Genomic DNA, 22,398 nt, shown 5'->3' with positions numbered 1-22,398 from the left:
GCATTTTACCATGATTGAAAGTTGCCCTATGTCCGAAAAGACTTGTATCATGTTTTTTTAGTATCAATCCTAATTTTGGAGCAGCTTTTGACATCGCTAATAATAATGTTCTTTATAGAAATTATCCACTGGGCACACACAGGTTGAATCAAAGTTGTTTCTATGTCATTTCAACAAAATTACATTAAACCAAACGTGGAAAAGGCTACATGTTGAATTGACATCTGTGCACCAGTGGGTACTGTCATCACAATAGCCACAAGTCATGTGACCTATACAAAGCGAGTCACTCCCCTTTCTCCACAACTTGCCTATATAGACAAAGGATGAAGAAAGATAGAGTGTTTGTGTAGATTAGAGGGAGAGAGTCACTTCAACATCCCTCCAGTCATTGAAGCTGTAAGCAGGAACAAGTATTTGAACCAGGGAAACCCTTGGGAGCCGGGTCAACTAATTTGCCACAGAGATATTGCCAATAACACACTGTAAGTATTGCAGTTTATTGTGTAAGCCCATTTAGGGGGGAAGGAGGGATGGGGAAGGAAAATATATTTTATAAGATGGAAAGTCTGCACAAAGGTGGTAGACAGACCAAGCAAGCTCAGAATTCACAGTCCCCAGGATTTGATGATTTGAGTTGGGAGGACAAAAACTTGTATTACTTCTTATTGTTGTTGCATTGTTGAGAAGGAACCTGCAAGTAAGAATTTCATTGGAAGATGTATCACCATACATACGACTAATAAAACATGAAACTTCTCTGTGCCAACTCCACAATGGCACAAGCAAAGGTGAGTGTGGGTATGACTTTCAGGTATAGTCTACTAACAAAGACTTGAAAGAATGTTATCATCGTTAGAAACGTATATCTTGCTGATTTTAATTTAGGTAATATGAGATGGAACAGAACTCAATGCTGCACTTTTTCCAGACAGGTTTGGATTTGTGTTTTATGATTTGGGATGACGCAACAGAACGAACTAGCAAGGATTCACAAAGTAAGGGGCTACAAACTGGTATTAAGTGGATGTTGGGTATTAAGTGGATTAAAAGGGTATTAAGTGGATGTTGAAAATACTGTTTATGTACACAGTGGTTAAGCAGTCTGTATTTAAATCCTATGGTTACTGTAATTATGTATTATTATGTCTTCTTACATTGATTCCAACACTGAGATGACAGATGTTTGGTAAATTCTCAATACAGTCTTCTGTGTTTCAATTTAGTGTATGCGACTATGTAAGTTAAAGCTTAATTGATAAGGACCACTAGTGAAAATGAAAGTGCTGTGTTTGACTATTGATCAAATTCTAACTTTGAGATGGTCCATGGAAGATGTTGAAAGTTGAAAAAAAGAGACTGATCACTTGAAAAATAGTGAAACGATACCCCGGCAATAACCAAAGATGGCAGTATTGCAGCTCATCTTGGCTCAATAACCAAAGATGGCAGTATTGCAGCTCATCTTGGCTCAATAACCAAAGATGGCAGTATTGCAGCTCATCTTGGCTCAATAACCAAAGATGGCAGTATTGCAGCTCATCTTGGCTCAATAACCAAAGATGGCAGTATTGCAGCTCATCTTGGCTCAAAAAAAGTAATAATTTGGCCAGCAAATTACAAAGCATAAGCTATGAATAACTTTGAAATACTTTTAGGCATATGTTCCATCAATAAATAATCGGATCTGTGCAGAAACAGAGAGCTCCTTGTTTTACATTTTACTTTCTTGTATAGTCACCCCATTGAAGTGTCCTGGGTGAAGGAATATTTTTTGGGGTAGTCACACTGTTGAAGTGTCCTGGGTGAAGAATTTTGGGGGGGATTTTCAAGTCTCTCGGTCGAGCACCTGATTCCCTTTTTGTTCAAGCTGAGCTAAAGTGCATTTGGGTACACTTTCCTTCCATTGAAATAGGAGCTGAGGCTTTGAGTCCTTATGACTCATACTCACAGGGCCGGACCATGCCTTTTGGGGGCCCTAAGCGAGATTTAGTTGGGGGGCCCTCCCACCTCGCGGGCAAACCATTTTAGACCCCCCCCTTGACAGCGGAGAGAACATTTTGGTTTTAAAATACATTTCCTGCAATTATCAACATTTCGCCATGGGGAGTAGAGAAAATGTTAACATTTTAATACAACTTTCTGCAATTCTACACGTTTTGCCATGGTGCAGAGAGAAGTTTAGCAATGTAATAACATATTCCAGCCAATTATACTCATTTAGCCATGGGGTGGAGAGAGAAATGTTTTCAGTTTTAAAGCTAATTTCCTGTAATTCTACACATTTTGCCAATAGATATTATATGTTAATGATATCTGACTGAGATTGACTAACAAAATCAAAGGGGGCCCCCTAGAGTTCAGGGGCCCTGGGTATATGTCCTGTGTGCCCAGTCGGTATTCGTGCATGATTACGACATCGCTGGCTAGACTAATATAAAAATTGTTAGCTGACATGGCTAATTGAGTGACTGCCAGTGACTAACTTAACAAGAGAAAAACTGATGCTGTATAATCAACTTTTGAAATGGCACCTTGTGTATTCTACTATTCTAACACTGAGTTCATAAAAATATATATGTTTTTTTGGGGTGGGCCCCCTAGTGGCCAGGGGCACTAAGCAACCGCTTATATAGCTTTATACCTGGGGCCGGCCATGGATACACATCCTTATATAGTTCTACAGCAGGTGTTGAATCAGTCAACTCTAACATGCTCTGCAGAATATCTTATTCAAGTGACAAAACTTGATGCAAAACACACTGTAACATCACTCGTTTGCTTTGCTAGTTAGTTAAGAGTATCTAGCAAGTTTGTTGATTCGTTTAGTTTTTTGGCTGCTCTTTCTTGAGGGGCTGCTCTTTCTTGAGAGGCTGCTCTTGCCTATGTGTGCTGATGACCTGTAACTACATGAGTATGGTTAACTTTAACTTAACACAAAAGGGCATGAATACAGCACCTCTCATGAAGCACAATATGGGCTGTTGTTAGGGTTTGGGTCTGGCACACACACACACACGTGCCCTGTTCCCAGAACTCTTCACTCAGAGTTCTCTATTGGTCATTGGCCTGGATACGACCGTACACTTATCAAAACAAATCAAATAAAACTGTATCGGTCACATACACGTGTTTAGCAGATGTTATTGCGGGTTGTGTGTATGAACTGAAGCACCCACACTCTCCTCCATTGCGAAACACTTGTTTCCCATCAGCCAAAATAGTTGCCTGGAGTGAGATAACTGGGGGATGGTGGATGATATACAATAGATGACATGGTTTCAACACAATAAAAAAATATGGATGTTGGGAAAATAGCCTGTGTCAAACTGACTCTGGAACATGTGCCATCTTGCCATCACCCTCAATAATTCTCAAGCTTTGGCCACCAGCATTTGACCATTCATAAATCACTCAATTAGTAACGCTTTTAAACACTTGGTGGTTTTATGATGTAGGTGCACTTATCCTTGTGTGGTGGTCACTGTTGTTGTGAAGAAGACTCTGTTTATGATCAGAATCACCTTTATTTGCCAACTACATTTACACATACTTAGTGATATGATTCTGCTCGTGATATACAACATTTAGAGACAGAGTACAGGCAGGAGTTTACACAAAGTTTCTCCCCCTCACCCCTTCTAGGAATCTGCAATCTTTGGCCCCTGTACAGATTCTAAGAAAGGGGTGAGGAAATTGTAAATTGTCCATTCAAGGGGAAAGGTCTTTAGGGAGATTAAGTTTGTTGAGTTAGCCGTTTGTATGAGTTTAAACTGTGAGAGTCTAAATGAAATGGGTTTGGCAGCGGGGGTGGGTTGTCCAGCAGTCCCTCCTAAAACCTTACGGGTCAACGAACATCCTGCTCTCCTTCAAACCTTTTCTGTTCCTCACTGTCGGGGGTTACTAGAACTAACTGCTGCCCCTGCTGTTAAACAAGACAAAGAGCTGTGCAGCTACGCACGCACGCACGCACGCACACACACACACACACACACACACACACACACACACACACACACACACACACACACACACACACACACACACACACACACACACACACACACACACACACACACACACACATTCTCTCTCTTTCTGACTCACCTACTTAGCAGCCGTACATGTTACAGCAGGACAGGGAATCAGCAGCGTTTGAATTGCACACTGTGGAGATACTGTAAAGAAGACAACATTTAGGGGGTTTCTTTGTTTTTCTCTTTTATTTGGCTTCCACAGACCCTCCGTTATTGAGGTAAGAGATTTTGGTGCAGGATTTTGTCAGGGAGGAGAAATGCATCTTGGAATTCTTGCTTGTGATGGAGATAAAGAGGGCTAAGAGCCTTAGTGATGTACAGGACAAGAAGTAATAACTACATTGATATCTGAATTACTATAAAACATCTGCAAGCAAGGTTGATGATATGAATACACAAATTAGCTTAAAATTAGATATGTTATTGTAAATACAAGGGACACAATGAGTGTTGTTGTTTGAGAGGACTTTATTACTCAGAGCAGTTCGGTAGTGTGTACATTGTCCCAGTACATCTTAACTGCCTATCTTTGTGAAAATATAAGGGGTGAAAATGTACATGTTTAATAATCATCTATGTCCATGGATTCTGTGCATTTTCACTGTTGCAGGACAATGGTGAGAGAAGAACATTGAGATACGCAGTGCAAATAGTTCCTCTAAAAGGCATTCATAACCTTTGACTTTAATATTTAATATTTTTAATACATTTATTAGATGATATATAAGTTGATGACCTCGATGACTTCTGGATAATATTGTGTAATTCAGTTTCATGGAATAAAGTGCCAATGTGGTTCATAGGAACTGAATGAATTATGTTATTATCTCCTTAGTTTCGAGGGAGATTGATGCAACCCCAGAAAGCTCGTCACCAACAATAAATCACTCCTTTTCATTTTCATCTGCGGTGAAAGGTGGCAGAGCTACATCGGTGTTGTCAGACCATGAGACATCCCGAAAATTGTTCTTCTCACGAAAATGTCCCACAACCGTCACGAGACTCGCCTGAAGTCGGTACCACTGATCTACCAACTTCTGTCTATAGCATAGAACTGTTTGGGCTTGGTTGTTTTGCTCTCGGACGCCCACAAGCAACACCATAATCGTCTGAAGACAGCCTGGTACCAGTTTATAAAATGAATGGAAGCATATAGAAGTAGTTTAGTGCCTAAAAAAAGGGTGTAATATGTGTAATTTTAAACCAAATAGCTAAATGATCCTTGGTATGACAATTTTAAAACAATTACTTATATTAGTTTAGTAAATAACTCACCCCACCCCCCGGCTTAGACTCTAGGGGGGTTAATTCAATTGAAATAAAATGTATTAAAAACGATCACAGTGCTATGATGCTTTTGGGAAACCCAACCCTAGTATTTAGTGTTTGATCTTTGAGGTGACTGGATCCTTGCCCACTCTCTGTCTGTCTGTGTGTTTTGACTCCCTGCAGGTTGAGTGAGTCGTGATGGCTTCCTGCACGGTGTCTATCCTCTTCCTTCTCATCGTTGCGATGTCAGCAGCAGAGCCGCCAGGCTGCAAGATCCGGATCACAAACAGAGGCCTCGAAATGTGTAAGAAATTGACAACAAAAACACTCTGTGCCTTCAGAAAGTATTCATACCCTTTGACTTATTCTACATGTTGTTGTGTTACAGCCTGAATTCAAAATAGATTAAATTAATTGTTTATTGAAAATGAAATACAGAAATATCTCATTTACATAAGTATTCACACTCCTGAGTCAATACATGTTAGAATTGCCTTTGGCAATGATTAGAGCTGTGAGTCTTTCTGGGTAAGTCTCTTAGAGCTTTGCACACCTAGATTGTGCAACATATTTGCACATTATTCTTCTTTTAATTCTTCAAACTGTCTAGTTGGTTGATGATCATTTCTAGACAGCCATTTTAAAATCGTCATAGATTTTCAAGACGATTATAGTCAAAACTGTAACTCGAACATTCACTGTCTTCTTGGTAAGCAACTCCAGTGTAGATTTTGCCTTGTGTTTTAGGTTCTTGTCCTGCTGAAAGGTGAATTTGTCACCCAGTGTCTATTGGAAAGCAGACTGAACCAGATCTTCCTTAGGATTTTGCCTGTGCTTCGCTTTATTCCATTTCTTTTTATCCTGAAAAACCCCCTAGTCCTTGCAGACGACCAGCACACCCATAACATGATGCAGCCCACCCCATGCTTGAAAATATGAAGTGTGGTACTCAGTAATGTGTTGCTATTCATGACAAAAAGTGAATTGCTTGGCCAAAATGTTTGCAGTATTACTTTAGTGCCATGTTGCAAACAGGATGCATGTTTTGGAATATTTGTATTCTGTACAGGCTTTCTTCTTCTCCTTCTGACAATTAGGTTAGTATTGTGGAGTAACTACAATGTTGTTGATCCATCCTCTGTTTTCTCCTATCACAACCATTATCTCTTTAACTGTTTTAAAGTCACCATTGGCCTCATGGTGAAATTCCTTAACACCGCTTGCCTCTCTTCCCAGACTTATCAATGAACGGTCCAGGTTCCATCTCAGTGATCCGGGTCCTACATAGACTTTCAAGGCCAGGCTAGCTAACAAATGCTGCACAGCATGCTAGCCAGGTTAGCTAACTTGCCGAGATGAGCTAGCTCCTTCTAGCTATTCTGGCTTCCTAACGATGGAATTGCTTGAGTAGCTATCTTGTTTAGTGTATGTCGCTAGCGTTCAGTCACATGGTTATTCTAAATGGACCATATTGCAGTCAAATAGGCTAGCTAGCCTAGCATAGCATACAAGCCTCATGGCTAACATCAACTAGCATGCATAACTTCTGGCGAATGAAGCCTACTAGCGTTCCCCTGGTGTTAGAGGCAATCCCATTCCTATTTACAATTCCTGAAGTTGGAGGGAGTGGAGGAAGCAGGGCTTGCACACACCTCCGACAAGGTAGCATCCTCCGAGCACTTGCACGGGTAACCCCCCGGAGCGAGCGACCAGTGCGTCCCTCCACAAAAACATTACTGTGATGTGCCCCCACGTTTGCTTACGGAAGGCCAAATGGGGTGCTAAGTCAGCCATTGTCGGAGCCCCCTGTGTCCATAAGGGTCCGGGCTTCATCCAGGCTCTACAGTCTCACGGAAGCATACCTTAATTGGAAGTTTGTTCATGTTTAAAGCCACCTATGTTACCCCGTTCACAGGGTTCAATAGGTATATATGGGTTCTATGGGCGATTGGTTTCATTCCTGGGAATTAGATTCCATTACGAATCATCCCTGTCTGTTACCACAGAAGGGAGACATTTTTCAGAGCTGTCTGTCCCTTTTCCAGCTGGGTTACAAGGTGCTGTGACACTGGTACCTATGACTGGAGGGTATGATAACCTCCATGATAAAAAAATGACCCTGGGTCTTTTTTGTTTGCGTGCGGCTCAGCGCTGGGTTCCAGGTCGCATCTTTAATAATAAGTTGGGTGTTGCTTATATTTGTCTTGTTACACACGTGTGTATTGGAAATATGTTTTTTTTTTGTGGATCTCAACTCCCCCTGAGGGAGTGGGGTCACAGCCAGGGTCCCCATTGTACAGCACCCCTGGAGCAATTAGGGTTAACTGCTTTGCTCAAGGGAACAGCGACAGATTTTTCACCTTGTCGACTCCAGTATTCGAACTAGTGACCTTTCGCTCTAACCTCGAGGTTAACCTGGCTAGCATGCTGTGGAACACTTGTAAGCTAGCCTGGTCTCAAAAGTCTATGTAAGATCTGATCACTGATGTGGGACACGTACCATTCATTGATAAGTCTGGGAAGAGAGGCAAGTGGTGCTGAGCCAAGGCAGACACAGGCGACGGGGGGATACCCACAGAACCTGGTCGCCCTCTCTCTTGCCGCCTAAACAGAGTGAAGCTTGTTGTGACAGAAGTAACTCCAAGTGAGACTGCCAATCAGGGTACGTCATTGATTGATGGAGCCCCCGAACCCAGACTAGACCGGGCTTCAGGCAAACACAGTTGTGTCAACCCAAAGTTCCACAGTGTGCACGGGTGTCAAAAGTGTTGCATCTCCCACATGTGGCTTCAATGAAAAGTGTCCCTTCTCCACATTCAGACACATGGTGCTCGTGAGTGGTGGAAAGGGAAAAATAACCAATCTCTTTCTACAAGGTGGCGTTCCTCCCTGTCAGATGGCACTTGACAGGAGGCTCACTGTCTGCTCCAACCAATGGTGTGCATGCGCGGTATTGCTCTGGATCATGCGAACATGATTTTCCAGCGCTGAGTGATAGTCTTTCACTTCTTTCACAGCCTAAACCATTCGCTTCAGGTGTCCTTGTCAGGCCTACGGGCCCGGGCCAACCGGGTGGGACCCTCTGTTATTGTCAGGGGGTTACCATGGTTTCAGTTGTACCCCACAGGGAGGTCATGACAGACACATTCACCCCGAGGTTGGGGTGACTTATAGATGGCAGAGCGCACTGCATATCAATTATCTGGAGCTCCTAATGGTGTATCTGGTGCTCGAGCGCTTCTTCCCGCCTGTGTCAGGCTGGCTTGTGATGGGCAGAGCCGGCAATATTTATGGTGGTGGTGCCATACACCAACAGACGGTGAGGGACTCAGTCTCTCTCCCTCCTAAACTTAGTTTATTGCTGTGGAGCAGCGCTCACATGTTCTCGCTTCTCTATGGTTTCCTCAACTCGGGCACAGATCTTCTGTCCAGGTGGGCCCCTCTCTCTTAGGAGTGGTGGGTACACCCCTGGGGGGTCTCCCAGATATATGAAATGTTCGGCAGGGCCAACGTAGATCTTTAAGCATCGCAAAGAAGCACTCTTTGTCATATGTTTCTCTCGATGAGGGACCTGAACACTTCATTGATAACTGACACACTCGTACTCTCTTTTACACATTTCCCCCTGTTGTCCACATTGACGGGGCTGTAGTGGATCAGATCGAGAGCTTTAAACACTTCGGTGTCACCTCACTTAGGACCTATCGTGGTCAAAACACAGCCTCCCCCTCAGGAGGCTGAAAAGATTTGGCATGGGACCTCAGATCCTCAAAAAAGTTTTACAGCTGCACCATTAAGAACATCTTGACTGGCTGCATCACCTCTTGTAATGGCAACTGCTTGGCAAGGCACTACAGAGCGTAGTTCACGTATGAAGCAGCAGCTAATCTCTTCCTGGGGTCCACACAAAACATGTAACATAATACAGAACATCCATAGACAAGAGCAGCTTAAGGACAGAACTACATAAAAAAAATTAAAGGCACGCGAAGCCTAAATATCAATGAATACACACAAACTATCTAGGTCAAATTTAAGGGTTGACTGTAGGAAATACAGTATTTGTGCTGTGGTGAGTTGGGCATCACCACACACTGTTGTGAGGTTTTATCGCTTGGATGTCACTGCTACCAGTGTAGCCAACAGTGTGCTTACAGTGGGGACAGGGGAAATCACTAGACAGCATGTCGTGTACACAATACCCAGGTCAGTTCTGTGTGGTCTGCCGTGGGCCGTTTTATTTACTACCCTTGGGGTCGGCTTAGGGTGGGATTCCATTTCCACATAATATGTTGTACCGAAGATGACTGACTGAAAGGCAACGTAACGTTATGACTTTAACTACTGTTCCCTGGAGGAGAGGTAAAACCCCTGTTAGGCCCCACACCGACCGTTTCTGGGCTCTGTGAAGAGCTTCCAGCGAGGTGCAGATTTCATTGGCCTTGTCAGGCACGATTTTAGTTCCTTCAGTGAACAGTAGCTGTAGTCATAACGTTACGTTTTCATCAGAGTACTGAATGGTTGCAAGTTCAAATCCCCGAGCTAACGAGGTACAAATCTGTCGTTCTGCCCCTTAACAGGCAGCTAACCCACTGTTCCTAGGCCGTAATTGATAATAAGAATTTGTTCTTAACTGACTTGCCTAGTTAAATAAAGGTAAAATAAATCAAATGGTCCTGGAACGTCTTTAGTCTTGACCAAAGGAAGACGTCACCTCCACTGCATTGTCACTATCGGGATTTTGCTCTACTTTAGCCTCCATTACCCAAACAAAGCGCCTTAATCCACTTAAATCCTCTTAGTTGTGTGGGCTGTCTTCTTAAGGCATTGGCTATGTAGCTTTAGACTAAACTTAACTCTTTCAAACCTGCCTTTCAGTGAAGTACGAGACTCAGAAGTTTGTGGTGGAGGAACTGAGCAACATCACCATGCCAGAGATGAAGGGCAATGAGGGCCGCTTCGAGTACACCATCAATGAGTAAGCCCTGAGCTGGGATCCATCCACCTTAACGATCCAAAGTTGCTGCCGCTATGTTCCAATGGCTCATGATTCTTTGACATCTGTGCCTATTAATGAACTGTGGGTAGTGTCTGACTGGATTTCTAGAAGATGACCTATAAAGTTCAGCAACTGAATACCCTCTTTTGAAAGATACATACCAGAGGGCTTCGCTCACCACGTGAAGTGAAAAAGAAAGGTGTGCAAAGTTATCTGTCTGGTCTACGAGGCTAGAACTTCTTAATCTTTTGTAAAAGAAAGTCCAGTAGCTAACTTTATGGGTCATCTTCTAGAAATCTGGGTTCTTGTAAAATCAACTCTGATAGACAGTATTGCTACCCATACACTGTTTCTGCTTTGGTCAACTTCAACCAACTGGCAACCAGGCTACAAGAATGTGGCTAACAAAAGGGAACTTCTAGTGAATTTCAAGTGAATTCCTAGTGAATTCCTAGTATCAGCCCAAGCACTGATCCAATTGTCTTCCTTCCTGTGGTTCAGGGTGAAAATAAATGAGTTGAACCTGACCTACGCAGACCTGGCATTTCAGCCTGGTCTGGGACTGCTCTTCGAGGTGCAGAACTCGTCCATTGCCCTCAGCTTCCAGAGACGCATCCTGTATTGGTTCTTGTAAGTCCTTCTCTCTAACGGATTTTACAAGAAAATAATGGGTTTGTATATAAGATTATGCCTGCGGGGAAATACTCACAATGGTATATTGTACAGCCTCGAGGAGTTCAGTCATACAGAGGTAGGCTCGATTGATGACTTATCTTCCTTCTGGTGCTAAATATGGTTGAGATGATTATGTTGATGATCATGATGATGATGATCTGAGAAGGTTTCTTCTCTATGGTCTTGTAGCTATGACACGGGAGCCATCAATGCCTCTGCAGAAGGCGTGAACATCCACACTGTCCTGCACATGACCAAAGATGAGTTGGGCCGTCTCAAGATCTCCAACATTACCTGTGATGCGTCCATCGGCAAAATGAAAATGAAGTTCACTGGCACCTTAGGGTAAATCATGTTGATAGGTTTTTGGGGGGATACTTTGAGCTCATTTCTTGACCAGAGGCCATATGTATCACATATCTTAGAGTAGGAGTACTGATCTAGGATCAGCTTATCCTTGTCTATACTAATTGTATTCATTATGATCTAAAAGGCAGAGAACCAAATATTGCGGGCAATGTGGAGCTATTAGTCTGTCATGAATCAAGAGAGACTAATTGCGGTGATGTAGGCTAGTAAGCAGTGTTTTTCAGCTAGTGAATTTTTTGACATGAGTGGGTGTAATCAGATTCATGTACTTAGATATACGTCTCTGCGTGTAATTGAACTCTGCTTTACTCCTTTGCAGGAGGGTGTATGACTTCTTGGCGACGTTCTTGACCACAGGAATGCGCTTCCTTCTAAACCAACAGGTGCTGACAGATCAGTTGATTTAATTCTAGAACGCTGGTTACTACAACATGGCAACACCTACGACTAAATACTCATTGGCTGAGCTGGCAAATCAGCTGTTTACTGATCATGAATATGTACGATGACTGTCACGCCCACACCGTTTGGTTGAGAGTGAATATGGCAAATTGGGGTAGACACAAAGGCTGCTTTTTAACACACGGAATTATAATTTTATAATTATACTTTTATAATATAATTTTATAATATAATTTTATAATTTTATAATATAATTTTATAATTTTACAATATAATTTTATAATTTTATAATATAAGTTTATAGTTTTATAATTATAATTCTGGACTGTTACTTTAACACGTCTGCTGTTTTCATAGATCTGCCCTGCCATGAACCACGCTGGTTTGGTTGTAATCAACTCTTTGTTGGAGACAATTCCAGGTAATATAGTGCAGTGGTTCATTGGCAAATGCCTTGAGAGATTGGTTATAAACATCTCTGACCATAAATTACTTCTCTGACCATAAGTGTTGAAAATAACTTTTGCACGCCCCAAAGATAATTGTGTGTTTGCTTTGATTTGAACCTATCCAGTGCGAACTGAAGTGGATAAGTACGTGGGGATCGACTACTCTCTCCTAAGTGACCCAGTGGTGACTTCAAGGAGTCTTGACATGGATTTCAGGGTGAGTGAGATAGTCTAGCTACCTATGCATTAGTCTCATGCATTGTGGCCATATCATGTCTATATTATGTAGGTATGTTTTGGATATTAAACACTTTATTGGAAGGGTAACACACTCAAATTCACACATTATGCATTCATAACCAGTGCATACAAGTTGATATTTTTGTTATGTCACAGTAATGTCACATGCAGTTGTTGACATAATTGAACTGCTCAGTCATGTGTTATGAAACCTTTATGTAGGTACCCCCTCAAATAAAGTGGAAACCTATTTTTCCATCTCTCACTCTCTTCTCTCATCTCTCTTTCTGGGCCACACAGGGCATGTTCTTTGAGCTCGGGAACGAGAACAACACCTTGGTCAACTATGCCGTCAACCCAATCGTGAGAGAGTACGATCGAATGGTGTACCTGGGTCTGTCTGAGTACTTCTTTGACAGTGGGTTGTACTCCTATTATAAAGCTGGCATATTCCAAATGAATATCGCCAACGAGCGCGTGAGTATGAGACCGGACGGTCTGCTGTTATGTGTTGCAACCCTATTCTCTCCCCTGCACTTTAGCCTACATATGACATTACTTCAGTTATTCTTAGCTCCAAGGTGTAAATTATTCTATATTGGCCTGACAACTGGGGTATGCATCAGAGGTCCAGTCAGACATGTTGACACAGATTTTAATAAGCAGTTGAGTCATGATTGGTACTGCACCTTTTCACATAATAAGGTGATCTGCCGCAAACCCAATCATTAAGCAAATCTATATAGTAAAAAATGGAATTTATGATTATTTATTTTACCAGTATTGTTCTGGTAGTAATATGACATGAATATAGTCATTTCAAATACATGCAATTATATGGCTGTTGAATACTATGTTCTCAGATGCCAAAGGATCTGGAGATGCTCCTCAGGACAACCTATTTTGGCACCATTATGATGATGGTGAGTATGTATGTCACGAATGTTACCTGATGCCTCCACAAATAGGGTCCAGACATTCAATTCTACTTTTGCATTCCACTCACTCACTCACTCACTCCTGTGTTTGTGTTTGCACGTGAAACCAAAGTCAGTGTGCTTCTCACAGTATATCCTCCTCCATTGGGAGTGGGGGGGGGGGCAACAATGTCTGAGCAAGGCCCCACCCCCAAATAATAATAATAATAATAATAATAATTAAAACAATTATTATAGTTTTTCGCTGGGAAACAGCTAACTTCCTGCAATTCTTCTCATTTTTCCATGGGGCAGAGGGAACGATTTGCAGTTTTACAGCTAATCTCATGCTATTCTACACATTTTGCAATGTGGCTGAGATAATGTAGACCTGCTATTCTAAACATTTTTGTCATGGCTTATGACATGTTCATATGCTCTCTGCGGAGGTTTGTGGGGGTGTGTGGTACGCCAGTGCGTCCTGCTTGACAACGTACCAACCGGTTGATCTATACAAAAGGTACAAATTGGATAGCTCGGCGAAATTTCAAGTTAGCTGTGGAGTGAGTTTACAGCACATTCTTAACTCTGTTACACACGCGTGTGTGCATGCTTGTGGTCGTTTGTTTGTGCGTGTGTGTGTTTATCTCAGAACCCAGCCCTGGTGGAGTACCCTATCTCCCTGCGACTGGAGTTGAACTCTGCCCCCAAGACTACCATCAAGACCTCCGGGGCTACTGTGGCCGTCACCGCCATCGCCACGGTGATGGTGCTGCCGCCCGGCGCGGCGCCCGTGCAGCTCAGTAGCATGACCATGGTGAGGTCTTGTCTTCTCATGTTGTTCATTTGTCAGTTACTGATAAAAAAAAGGATCCAAAGGAAGTCCATTTAGAATGGTTTGACATCTGGAGAACGGAAGGATACATATGGTTTAAAATGAGTCCTTCCTCTGTTCATTGAGGTAATCACTGATATGGAAGTGAGTGAATAGCTCATTGCTCTCATCAGTGTTACCCTGTCAGAACTGTGATTTCCTCAAGAAAAGCAGGGAGGAAGGGTGAAGACCAGCGCGCTGATAAAGCTTTTCTTTCTGTTCCTTGCAGGAGGCCAAATTCAATGCCAAGGTGTCCATGAAGGGCAAGAGACTGGCTGTCCTTGCAGACTTGAGGAGGTAGGCAGGCATGCATTCATTCACATGGACGCATGCGCACGCGCACGCACACACGCACGCACGCACGCACGCACGCACGCACGGCATATCACTGTAGCATCACAGGCACAGGCAAATTCAGAAAGTATTCTGTTTTTATCGACAGGTTTAAAATCTTCTCCAACCAGTCTGCTTTGGAATCACTGGCGGTAAGATTCTGTGCGCTGTCCTCCTGTCTTTCTCTCTCTTACAATTCTGACCATATACAGTGGGGCAAAAAAGTATTTAGTCAGCCACCAATTGTGCAAGTTCTCCCACTTAAAAAGATGAGAGAGGCCTGTAATTTTCATCATAGGTACACTTCAACTATGACAGACAAAATGAGAAAAAAAATCCAGAAAATCACATTGTAGGATTTTTTATTTATTTATTTGCAAATTATGGTGGAAAATAAGTATTTGGTCACCTACAAACAAGCAAGATTTCTGGCTCTCACAGACCTGTAACTTCTTTAAGAGGCTCCTCTGTCCTCCACTCGTTACCTGTATTAATGGCACCTGTTTGAATTTGTTATCAGTATAAAAGACACCTGTCCACAACCTCAAACAGTCACACTCCAAACTTCACTATGGCCAAGACCAAAGAGCTGTCAAAGGACACCAGAAACAAAATTGTAGACCTGCACCAGGCTGGGAAGACTGAATCTGCAATAGGTAAGCAGCTTGGTTTGAAGAAATCAACTGTGGGAGCAATTATTAGGAAATGGAAGACATACAAGACCACTGATAATCTTCCTCGATCTGGGGCTCCATGCAAGATCTCACCCCGTGGGGTCAAAATGATCACAAGATGATCACAAGCAAAAATCCCAGAACCACACAGGGGGACCTAGTGAATGACCTGCAGAGAGCTGGGACCAATGTAACAAAGCCTACCATCAGTAACACACTACACCGCCAGCGACTCAAATCCTGCAAATCCAGACGTGTCCCCCTGCTTAAGCCAGTACATGTCCAGGCCCGTCAGAAGTTTGCTAGAGAGCATTTGGATGATCCAGAAGAAGATTGGGAGAATGTCATATGGTCAGATGAAACCAAAATATAACTTTTTGGTAAAAACTCAACTCGTCGTGTTTGGAGGACAAAGAATGCTGAGTTGCATCCAAAGAACACCATACCTACTGTGAAGCATGGTGGTGGAAACATCATGCTTTGGGGCTGTTTTTCTGCAAAGGGACCAGGACGACTGATCCGTGTAAAGGAAAGAATGAATGGGGCCATGTACTGTGAGATTGAGTGAAAACCTCTTTCCATCATTGAAGATGAAACTTGGCTGGGTCTTTCAGCATGACAATGACAATGACAATGATCCCAAACACACCGCCCGGGCAACAAAGGAGTGGCTTCGTAAGAAGCATTTCAAGGTCCTGGAGTGGCCTAGCCAGTCTCCAGATCTCAACCCCATAGAAAATCTTTGGAGGGAGTTGAAAGTCCGTGTTGCCCAGCAACAGCCCCAAAACATCACTGCTCTAGAGGAGATCTGCATGGAGGAAAAGGCCAAAATACCAGCAAGTGTGTGAAAACCTTGCAGAAAACGTGTGACCTCTGTCATTGCCAACAAAGGGTATATAACAAAGTATTGAGATAAACTTTTGTAATTGACCAAATACTTATTTTCCACCATAATTTGCAAATAAATTCATTCAAAATCTTACAATGTGATTTTCTGGATTTTACAGCCTGAATTTAAAATGGATACAATTTAGATTTATTGGCACTAGCCTACACATGATGTCAAAGTGGAATTATGTTTTTCTATATTTTTACAAATTAATTAAAAATTAAAAGCTGAAATGTCTTCTGTCAATAAGTATTCAACCCCTTCATTATGGCAAGCCTATATAAGTTCAGGAGTAAACATTTGCTTAACAAATCACATAATAAGTTGCATTGACTCACTCTGTGTTCAGTAATAGTGTTTAACATGTTTTATGAATGACTACCTAATCTCTGTACCCCACACATCTGTATTTGTATGGTCCCTCAGTCGAGTAGTGAATTTCAAACACAGATTCCATCACAAATACCAGGGAGGTTTTCCAATGCCTCGCAAAGAAGTGCACCTATTGGTAGATTGGTCAAAATTAAAAAGCAGACATTGAATATCCTTTGAGCATGGTGAAGTTATTAATTACACTTTGGATTGTGTATCAATACACCCAGTCACTACGAAGATACAGGCATCCTTCCTAAATCAGTTGCCTGAGAGGAAGGAAACCACTCAGGGATTTCACTATGAGGCCAATGGTGACTTTAAAACAGTTACAGAGTTAAATTTTTTAATTAAAAAAAAACATTTTATTTCACCTTTATTTAACCAGGTAGGCCAGTTGAGAACAAGTTCTCATTTACAACTGCGACCTGGCCAAGATAAAGCAAAGCAGTGCGACACAAACAACAACACAGAGTTACACAAAGAATAAACAAACGTAAAGTCAATAACACAATAGAAAAGTATATATACAGTGTGTGCAAATGAGGTAGGATAAGGGAGGTAAGGCAATAAATAGGTCATAGTGGCAAAATAATGACAATTTAGCAGTTAAACACTGGAGTAATAGATGTGCAGAAGATGAATGTGCAAGTAGAGATACTGGGGTGCAAAGGCGCAAAAATGTAAATACCAATATGGGGATGAGGTAGTTGGATGGGATATTTACAGATGCAATGATCTGTGAGTTGCTCTGACAGCTGATGCTTAAAGTTAGTGAGGGAGATATGAGTCTCCAGCTGCAATGATTTTTGCAATTTGTTCCAGTCATTGGCAGCAGAGAACTGGAAGGAAAGGCTTTGGGGGTGACCAGTGAAATATACCTGCTGTAGTGCGTGCTACAGGTGGGTGCTGCTATGGTGACCAGAGCATGCATTTAGTTTTATTTGCATTTAAGAACAGTTGGAGGCCACAGAAGGAGAGTTGTATGGCATTGAAGCGCATCTGGAGGTTAGTTAACACAGTGTCCAAAGGTAATACTATAAAAACTTCGGCAAAGTAATTAACTTTTCTTTTTTACCCCAATTTCGTGGTATCCAATTGGTAGTTACAGTCTTGTCTCATCGCTGTAACTCCCACACGGACTCGGGAGAGACGAAGGGTCCAGAGCCATGCGTCCTCCGTAACACAACCCAACCATGCCGCAACTGCTTCTTGACACAATGTCCGCTTAACCCGGAAGGCAGCTGCACCAATGTGTCAGAGGAAATACTGTCCACCTGGTGACCGTGTCAGCGTGCTCTGCGCCCGGCCCACCACAGGAGTCGCTAGTGCGCAATGGGACAAGGACATCCCTGCCGGCCAAACCCTCCCCTAACCCGGACGACACTGGGCCAATTGTACGCAGCCCCATGGGTCTCCCTGTCGCAGCCCTGGACTGGAACCCAGAATCTCTAGTGGCCACACGCCACTCGGGAGGCCCAGCAATTAACATTTTGTCCTGAATACAAAGTGTTATGTTTGGGGCAAATTCAACACAACACATTACTGAGTACCACTCTCCATATTTTCAAACATAGTGGTGGCTGCATCATGTTATGGGTATGCTTGTAATTGTTAACATTACATTTACGTCATTGAGCAGACGCTCTTGTCCAGAACAACATACAGGAGCAATTAGGGTAAGTGCTTTGCTCAAGGGCACAACAGCAGATTGTTCACCATGTCGGCTCTGGGATTCAAAAACCAGCAACCTTTATGTTACTGGCCCAACGCTCTTAACAACTAGGCTACCTGCCTTATGGTAACGAGGAAGTTGTTCAGGATAAAAAATAAACTGAATTGAGCTAACCACAGACAAAATCCTAGAGGAAAACCTGGTTCAGTCTGCTTTCCACCAGACACTGGGATATTAATTCAGTATTCAGCAGGACAATAAAACACAAGGCCAAATCTACACTGGAGTTGCTTACCAAGAAGACAGTGAATGTTCCTGAGTGGCCGAGTTACAGTTTTGACTTAAATCTACTTGAAAATCTATGGCAAGACCTGAAAATGGTTGTCTAGCAATGATCAACAAACAATTTGACATAGCTTGAAGAATCTTGAAAGGAATAATGTGCAAATGTTACACAATCCAGGTGTGGAAAGCTCTTAGATACTTACCCAGAAAGACTCACAGCTGTAATCACTAACAAAAGGTGCTTCTAGAAAGTATTGACTCAGGGGTGTGAATACTTACGTAAATTATATATTTATTTATTTTTCAGGGGGATTTATTAAGAAATGAATTCAGAGAACAAGGCTTGATAATGCTAAGTTTATTTTGTTACGGTCTAGAATCAAAATGTATATATTTTGACAGGCATTTTCATATCATTTGGATTTACTTGGGGATGCCTTTGGAGGTCTCCTATGGCAGGGGTGTCAAACTCCTCTTTGTCCAAGGAGCTGCATCCGGTCCTTCTTGGAGGTCCGGAGGGCCGCACTGGAAATTGGTTATATTTACTCGGTGTCCACATTTAAAAAAAAAAAAAAATAGTCCTCTATTTATCGTTTGTGACATTTTCGATGCTCCTTGACTGTCAAGCTTTCATTTAGGTGATTATTGGTGAGCTGGACACAGTCAAAAAACTGTATGAATGTCAGTAAATCATCATTTCTACACAGTTTCAATTTGGTTTCAGTCATTTTAAAGTATATTGAAGTATATTTAAAGTTATTTTCCCCCTGCCACACAAAATATTATTGTTGCTCAAACCACCCGCCGGCCAGATTGGAACCCCTTGTGGGCCGCATCCGGCCTGCAGACCGTATGTTTGACACCCATGTTCAATGGCATATGCCTAACCTTAAGGTGGAGAGAACACATTTTCAGGGAACAATGAGGTATTCAACTCTTTGTAGGAATAATTCAACTCAGAAATCCCCCTTTGGACATCTGGGCAGCAGTCATAATCAACTGAAAAAAGGGCCTTCCGGCAAGCCAAGGTCTGCTATCTCTTCAGCTTGATAGCTCAGTGACATAATTGGACCATGATTTAGTATTGGTCTGAGGAAACGTGTTCTCTTCATAAGCACACCACATAGCAGTGGTCTGTTGCATAATTTTCTCCTCCCACCGGGATTCCATGGGATGGCTGTGCATTGAACAGGAACTTTACTGACCTCAACAGTTATCCTCCTTGTTTCTCTCACTGGTCAATGCATCAGAAATAGAACCAGCAGAATAGAAGCCCTGGCTGGTAGAATAAGGTTGTTCCACTGAGCTGAACTCATTGACCACAACAGCCTCTCCCTCAAAGGGAGTTTGCCAAGTCCTTCTCATCCCTTACAAAATCATGGACTTTTTCAGGGGCAGAGTCCTAATTTCATGAGTGATCCCTTCTTGATTTAGTGATGATCACAACTGGTATATAAAACTCATACAATTCAAGGCTGAATGTAAAATAACTGGCATACTTATCGGGGCTTCATCCACATTGACATATTTTAGAACGTATACCTTACATTCCACAAAATTGTCAACATTTTGAATGTTTTCATCCACCTTCTTGCACTGAGGTAGTTTCTGGTAGAAGTAGTTTGAAGGTACAGCATCGTGGTGTGATGGACCTGCATGGAGATCAACATAGTAACCTACTGTAGCTGTACAAGGAAGTTATCATTTGATGAAATACCTTTTAAATCCTTTTAATTTCACCTTTGAAAAACAAACAATTCCCCTAACCTCAATGTTTTGTGATGCAGACATGAATTGGCCAGATGGATTTTAATCTAAATTGTTACAATGTACACATTTGACAAGCAACCTGAGACAACCATGTCCAGTATCCCCTACCCTGTTACAAAGCTTACAGGTACATAATACAGGTGGATCTTCCTCTCTCTCTCTCAATATAATGAATATCCACTATCGAGTCATTTTCAAATATTACACTGAGTATACAAAACATTATGAACACCTGCTCTTTCCATGACTCCTAGACTGACCAGGTGAAAACTATGATCCCTTATTGTCACTTGTTAAATCCACTTTAAATCAGTGTATATAAATGGGAGGAGACAGGTTAAAGTAAGGATTTTCAAGCCTTGATACAATTGAGACATGGATTGTGTATGTGTGCCATTCAGAGAGTGAATGGGCAAGACAAAATATTTCAGTCCATTTGAACGAGATATGGTAGTTGGTGCATGACACACCGGTTTGTGCCAAGAACTGCAACGCTGCTGGGTTTTTCATGCTAAACAGTTTCCTGTGTGTGTCAAGAATGGTCCACCACCCAAAGGACATCCAGCCAAATGGACACAACTGTAGAAAGCAATGGTGTCAACATGGGTCAGTATCCCTGTGGAACGCCTTCGACACCTTGTAGAGTCCATTCCCGACGAATTGAGACTGTTCTGAGGGCAAAGGTGGGGGGGTGCAACTCAATATTAGGAAGGTGTTCTTAATGTTTGGTATACTCAGTGTATAATATTAGGAAGGTGTTCTTAATGTTTGGTATACTCAGTGTATATCAAAACCCTTTGGTCTGTCTCTTTAGCTTATTCCCCTACAAGGCCCTCTGAAGACCATGCTGCAGATCTCAATAGTACCCATCATCAACAGTAAGTATCCTTTCATAGCAGATCAGTGTAACCCCACAGTACATCAATATACATAAAACATTCAGGTAACAGAACCCCATGAAATTCCTTGTTAGACTGTTGACTTTAAACATTTAAACTTTTATCCGTAATTCAATTTCAGACTGGACCAAGAGAGGTGTCTCGATCCCTCTTGCAGATGGTTTGGACTTCATAGAGGAAGTGGTGGAGTATCATAACGTAAGTTTCAAGGCTTCTGTTATGCAAGAACACAGTCAATATACTTCTATCAAATTGTTGCTGGTGCAATATTTTCTGTAAGTGAAAATTGTCACAATTTGACAACCGTAGCCACCTACAACATCATCTCAGCCAATCCCAATGTCATGGAGCTACATTGTGTTGAATACACACTTCGGCTCTCATTTCACATCCGGAATGTTCCACACAATGTTTGGCTTCTGAACATGGCCCTGTTGATGTACAGCAGTCAACCAGCTTTCCCACCCTTGACCTTTCAGGGTTACCTCATCATCGGGGCAAACCTACATTTCAGCAAGGGACTGAGGGAGATGATCGAGAGGAAAATCCAGACTGATGCAGAGAACGCCATCTAAGAGGTTTCTCCACCTGAAATAACTAAGGATATAGATATCTTAGATACCTATCCAATCCTGCATTTCAACATCACTTCTTTATGTTCAACATGTAGACGTGTAAGTCAACAAACCATGCAGATCACACACAGTAAGGCTTCAAGATAACGCGCTAGGCTACGTGTCCAATTTCTGAGGTAAAAATTGGACATAAAATCACGCTTATGTATAACGATGACCATAATACCGCAACTTCCATATTTTATATCCATTTGCCATTTTTGAAGTGCTTTACAGATATTTATACTTTTGCCTGTATAGAGATCAGGCTGACTTACCAAGTCATGTGCCTGTACTACTCAAAACAATATTTACCCTTTAACGTAATTGCCCATTGTCATGTCAATGCACCTTGTAATTTCATAGGAATTGTGCAGCTCTGAACTATCCTTTTAAAATGACAATGCTTTACTGTGTAATAGTCAACTTAAGAACTTCACATGTTTTCACAAACACGACTACCTTCCTTACCATTAGCCATAGAAGAGCTAGCTGGAAGGAAATACTGTGTAAGAAATGAAATGTTCAAAGGAATTATGGCTTTATACCTACAGAGTATTCAATGATCAATCAACATGTTCTCCTTACATGCAGTACGGCAGTGTTAAGTCAGTCAATAAAACAACCAAACACCATTCTTGTCGCTGCCAAATCAT

General features: G+C 42.1%; 1 protein-coding gene across 3 annotated transcripts; it reads left to right on the top strand.

The window, feature by feature from the left end:
* The first annotated feature begins 326 nt into the window (after positions 1-326).
* Positions 327-22,377, top strand: pltp (phospholipid transfer protein). 3 transcript variants are annotated; one of them, XM_064967567.1, is made up of 16 exons: positions 327-485; positions 5,490-5,610; positions 10,185-10,284; positions 10,807-10,935; positions 11,170-11,325; positions 11,669-11,732; positions 12,109-12,172; positions 12,326-12,417; positions 12,741-12,917; positions 13,304-13,363; positions 14,010-14,174; positions 14,461-14,528; positions 14,674-14,716; positions 21,044-21,107; positions 21,250-21,326; positions 21,608-22,377. In XM_064967567.1, the coding sequence occupies exons 2-16, from the start codon at positions 5,505-5,507 to the stop codon at positions 21,701-21,703; spliced, it is 1,461 nt and encodes a 486-aa protein (XP_064823639.1). In that variant the 5' UTR covers positions 327-485; positions 5,490-5,504; the 3' UTR covers positions 21,704-22,377. The 3 variants fall into 3 exon arrangements, with proteins under 3 accessions (XP_064823639.1, XP_064823641.1, XP_064823638.1); XM_064967569.1 differs by lacking the exon at positions 327-485 and adding an exon at positions 612-791; XM_064967566.1 differs by lacking the exon at positions 327-485 and adding an exon at positions 3,895-4,255.
* The last annotated feature ends 21 nt before the right edge of the window (positions 22,378-22,398 follow it).

The sequence above is a fragment of the Oncorhynchus masou genome, chromosome 6, assembly GCF_036934945.1.
Source record: "Oncorhynchus masou masou isolate Uvic2021 chromosome 6, UVic_Omas_1.1, whole genome shotgun sequence".
In the NCBI taxonomy this organism is placed as follows: Eukaryota; Metazoa; Chordata; class Actinopteri; order Salmoniformes; family Salmonidae; genus Oncorhynchus; species Oncorhynchus masou.
Note: the sequence above shows the minus strand (reverse complement) of the source record. Positions and strands in the feature narration are given on the sequence as shown.